The 5,439-nt window shown below is 40.0% G+C and overlaps 1 protein-coding gene across 1 annotated transcript in view; it reads left to right on the top strand.

Annotated features, from left to right (window-relative positions):
* The window catches only part of XPO6 (exportin 6), a 114,796-nt gene that overhangs the window by 92,057 nt on the left and 17,300 nt on the right, over nucleotides 1–5,439 (top strand). Inside the window, exons 15-16 of the mRNA XM_012808910.2 lie at nucleotides 1,087–1,231; nucleotides 4,799–4,945. Of these exons, the coding sequence (XP_012664364.2) occupies nucleotides 1,087–1,231; nucleotides 4,799–4,945 (292 nt within the window). The remainder of the gene's footprint in view (nucleotides 1–1,086; nucleotides 1,232–4,798; nucleotides 4,946–5,439) is intronic.

The raw sequence follows: 5,439 nt of genomic DNA, 5'->3' as shown, positions 1-5,439 counted from the left end.
TTTTTTTGAGACAGAGCCTCAAGCTGTCCCCCTGGATAGAGTGCTGTGACATCACAGCTCACAGCAATCTCCAACTCCTGGGCTCAAGCGAGTCTCCTACCTTAGCCTCCCAAGTAGCTGGGACCACAGGTGCCCACCACAACACCTGACTATTTTTTTTGGTTGCAGCCTTCATTGTTGTTTGGCAAGCCAGTCTGGATTCGAACCCGCCACCTTAGGTGTATGTGGCTGGTGCCTTAGCCACTTGAGCCATAGGCGCCAAGCCAGAGGTTCCTTTTTTGTTTGAGACAGAGTCTTGCTCTGTCACATGAGCTATAGTGCAGTGGTGTGATCAAAGCTCACTGCAACCTCAAATTCCTGGGTTCCAGCAATCCTCCTGCCTCAGCTTCCTGAGCAGCTGGGACTACAAGTATGCATCATAATGTCTGACTAATTTTTTCTATTTTCAGTGGAGATGGAATCTTGCTCTTACTTAGGGTGGTCTTGAACTCCTGACCACAGGGAACTTTGCGCCTGAGCGCTGAGATTACAGGTGTGAGCCACCACACCTGGCCTTGATGTATGCTTTGTTGTCCTTGTGATGCAGTACAGCATTTGCAGAAACCAAACAGAATTTTATCTACCTCACTAATCCTCTATCATGTATGGTGTGATGGAAGCTTGAACTTGAGAATCTTACATCAAAGCTTTATTGACAAACCTATGCTATCTCTTAGTTGTTTATACTTTGTTCTGTAGCTATTCATGTTAAATTTTTTCTAGTGCTAAAGTCAACACATTACCATTCAAGTTCCTTGATTCTGTTTTTATAGCTTATCATTAATTTTACATGTCAGGTGAACTCACATGTGTCATAGAAAGATTCAGTAAGATCTAGTAGACATGCACTAACTGTCTCTGGGTTCTAGTTAGTAGTGTTAATATTTAGAGGCTAAGTATTGTATTTAGGTACTATGTGAACAAATAAATGATTTCTTTTCACAGTGTTACCCAAATGTAGCAGATGGAATTCTTATCTCCTATAGAAATGAATTTGATGCTAATACATTTTTACCATAACCTTTAAAATCTCTTCTCTCTCCACAGGCATGCTCAGTCCCTGGCTGCTCTCCAGGCTTACTCTCACTGGTTAGCACAGTATTGCAGCGAAGCTCATCGGCAGAACACACAGCAGTTTGTGACGTTAATCTCTACCACCATGGATGCAATCACACCTCTAATCAGCACCAAGGTCTTGAAACAGTGAAGGCTACTCCTTTTATCTAACTCTCTGTCTTTATGTCCACATATCTATTTACTATAAAATCAAAATATTACACAGTTAGGCCCATAATTCTTACCACTGTGATACAGCTGTGTGTTATTAAATGTTCCTTTTTTAGTTGCAGTCCATATACATTAAAATATCTTTATTTTGTCAGTTGTCCAAGTCCCACATGAATGAAAAAGTAAAATATTGTTCAAATTCACAGACTAAAAAGTTATATTTTTTAGTCTCTTCCAATGAAACATTTTCCTTCTCAAGGTAAATGCTGTCAGGACTTGGTTGTACAGGCATATCTCACTTTACAAGCACTTCATAGATACTGCCTTTTTTAAAATTTAAAAATTGAAGTCTTATGGCAACCCTACATTGATTAAGTCTATCAGTGCCATTTTTCTAGCAATTTTTTCTACGTTTGTCATAGTGATTTATGAACGATGATCTTTAATCTCACTATTGTAATTCTTTTCACCTGTAGAAGAGCACAAACTTAATTGATAAAGTGACTGTTCTACTCACCAACTGTTCCCCCACCCCGTGTTTGTCCTCAGGCCTTCCTATTCCTTGAGACAAAACAATATTGAAATTAGGCCGATTATGGCTTGGCACCTGTAGCTCAGCGGCTAGGGCGCCAGCCATATACATTGGAGCTGGTGGGTTCGAATCCAGCCCAGGCCTGCCAAAGAACAATGACAAATACAACAACAAAATAGCCGGGTATTGTGGTGGGCACCTGTAGTCCCAGCTGCTTGGGAGGCTGAGGCAAGAGAATCGCTTAAGCCCAAGAGTTGGAGGTTGCTGTGAGCTGTGACACCACAGCACTCTACCTAGGGTGACAGCTTGAGACTCTGTCTCAAAAAAAAAGAAAAAGAAATTAGGTTGATTAATAATACTTAAGTGTCTTCTAAATGCTCAAATGAAAGGAAGACTTGGATATCTCTCACTTTAAAGCAAAAGCTAAACATTATTATGTTTAGTGAGGAAGCCATGTTCAAAGGTATAATAGGCTGGAAGCTAGGTTTCTTACACCAAACAGCCAAATTGTGAGTATAAAGGAAAAGTTCTTGAAGGAAATTAAAAGTGCTACTCTGATAAATATATGAATGCTAAGAAAGCAAAAATAGCATAAGTGCTTTTTTTTTTTTTTTAAATATAGACAGTTTCATTTTGTCACCCTTGGTAGAGTGCCATGGTGTCACAGCTCACAGCAACCTCAAACTCTTGGGCTTAAGAGATTCTCCTGCCTTAGCCTCCCAGTAGCTGGGACTATAGGTGCCCTCCACAATGCCCTGCTATTCTTGTTGTTGTTGTAGTTGTCGTTGTTCAGCAGGCCCAGGCTGGGTGTGAACCACTGTGCTACAAGCACTGAGCCTGTTTGTTTTCTTTTTTGAGACAGAGTCTCACTATGTTGCCCTTAGTAGAGTGCTGTGGCATCTACTCACACTCTTAGGCTTAAGTGATTCTTTTCCCTCAGCCTCCTAAGTAGCTGGGGCTACAGGCACCCACCACAATGCCCAGCTATTTTTTGTTGTTGTCAGTGTTGTTTAGTAGGCCCCGTCCAGGTTTGAATCCACCAGCCCCGGTTTATGTAGCTGGTGTCCTAACCACTGAACTATGGGTGCCAAGCCTTTGGTGTAATTTTACCTCAAGGCTGAGAGAGGTAAGGAAGCTGCAGAAGGAAAATTTGAAGTTAGCAGAGGTTGGTTCATGAACTTTAAGGAAAGAAGCTGCCTTAACATGAAAGTCCAAGGTGAGGAGCGAGTAGTGATGTGGAAGCTACAGCAGATTATCCATATCATTGATGAAGGTGGTTATACTAAACAGATTTTCATTGTAGATAAAACACTACATTATAATGTAAACATATCTTTTATACTTACTGGGAAACCAAAAAATTTGTTTGCCTCATTTTATTATGATATTTGCTTTATTGTGGTAGTGCCTCTGTATCCTTCCAGACTTTTATCTGTCTTTACATAATAAGTAAAAGTTTATAGATAGTGAGATATACATCAGTTTTTGCCTAACATAATATGCCTTGATTTTCTTTACATATGTATGTAGAGTGACTTCAGATTTTTAAATTGTCCTTTGCTGTTCTTTTGTGAGAATATATTATAATTTTCCTATTGATAGAAAGGAACTCCTTTTAAGTTTGTCTATCTTTTTCTTTCTTTCTTTTTTCTTTTTTTTTTTTTTTGAAACAGAGTCTCACTATGTTGCCCTGGGTAGAATGCTATGTCACAGCTCATGGCAACCTCAAACTCTTAGGTCCGTAGTAGCTGGAACTACAGGTGCCCACCACAGTGCCTGCCAATTTTTTTTGGTTGCAGTTGTCATTGTTAAGCAGGCTTTGGCGGGGTTTGAACCTGCCAGCCTCGGGGTATATGGCTGGCACCCTACTACTCACTGAGCTATGGGTGTTGAGCCTTTAAGTCTATCTTTCTGCACATGTGCTAGTGGGCCTCTAGGGTGGATTCTTGGAAGTTGAATGACTGAGTCAAAGGTTATATCCATGTAAAATTTGACAGACTCTATTAAGTGCCAGTTTATAGTACTAGTGCATAAATATGCTTATTTTTCTAAATTTTTCTTGTAGTCTTAATCACAAATAGCCTTTTGTAACACTTTTAACAATGTACTGTTTTAATTAGAGCAATGTATTGTTTATCATAAATTTGTGTTTATAATTATAATTTGTAAAAGACTTATAATTTTCCATTGAGGTAATTGGCATAATTTCCCTTGCCATTGCTAGACTTTTAGACCGCCTACATTAAAAAAAAAGAAACATGACAATGAATTCTGAAATGTATGCATTCATGACTGTAGCTTTGTCCTTTTAGATAATTTCCTTAGAATAAATAGAGATTATAGGGTTGTTATAGGTTAGGAATATTTTGTGGTTCTAGGAAATTAAACTAATATTTCTTTTGTAAATAATTCTGTGTGCTCCCAACTCTTTGGTATGCTGTTTTTACCACATTCTTACTAGCATTAGGTCCTAATGTCTAAAACTTTCTCTTTTTGCTAATTTGAAAGTGACAGTGGCACTTGTACCAGGTTTTTGATAGGCATGCTGAGGTGAGAGCAGTAAGAGAGATGAGTATGACTGATGAAGCACAGAAAGTTGGGGATGCAGAGAGGTCTTGATGAGTGGGATGAAGAATCCCAGTTGTCTAAAGGGGATGACTTGGATAATATGCTCAAGAGTTTGCCATGTGATTTCATGGTGATAAGGAGCGACTATAGGTTCTTAAACTGAGAAGTGATTGAGTTCAAAGCTGCCAGAGACTATGAAGGAGAAACTGGAGGAGGTGATCCTAGCCTGAGGGCAGGTACTGTGGACAAAACAGTGAAGATCGGTATCTCATCATTGAGAGTCCTCACTGACAATGACATTCTGGAGCTAGAGCTTAGGTGGTATGATTTGGCAGCCAAGAACCGTATTTAGCTCATGAGTACCTCAGTAAAGTTCTTCTAAAACAAGTCAAACAGGACATGTAGTGAGTTAATGACTTCTTCTCTCTCCAGGTCCAGGACAAGTTGCTGCTCTCTGCGTGCCATTTATTGGTCTCACTGGCCACCACTGTCCGGCCTGTCTTTCTTATCAGCATCCCTGCAGTGCAGAAAGTTTTCAACAGAATCACTGATGCCTCTGCCCAGCGACTTGTTGATAAGGTGAGGCCCTAGAACTGCACCAGAGCCAGGTGGCTCAGACCCGAGGAGGCTGAGAAAGAGTCTAACAGTTTATTTTTGCACCCAGAGTTTTCAGATCAAGCCAACATAGATTTCTTATGTGTATGGCACTGGCATAGCCTCAGTGATTCTTATACTACCCTTTGTAATGTAATTAGTCACTGTGCTAATTTCTATGTGAAAAAGCTCCTCTCAAGATGCAGAGAAGTTTTACTGCTTTGCCAACTCTATATTTCTTATTTTAAGGTTGAGACGCTCTAGTTAAGTGTTTTCTTTAGAATCTGCCTCAGAGGCTCAGGCTATAAATTTAAAAGCAAGCCAGAAAGATGGGATTGGGTAACGTAGGAGGGGAGTTGAAGCAGGTACTTAGGAGCATCTGGATGCGAGTACATTGCTTTCAAGCTGGGGCGAAGGACACATGGACTGCAAGAGACTCTTCTGACAGCCCAGTTCTTTCTTTTTTTTTTTTTTTTTTT

The sequence above is a fragment of the Otolemur garnettii genome, unplaced genomic scaffold (genome assembly GCF_000181295.1).
Source record: "Otolemur garnettii isolate 467f Iridium unplaced genomic scaffold, OtoGar3 scaffold00096, whole genome shotgun sequence".
Lineage (NCBI taxonomy): Eukaryota > Metazoa > Chordata > Mammalia > Primates > Galagidae > Otolemur > Otolemur garnettii.
This window is presented reverse-complemented; position numbering and strand designations above follow the sequence as displayed.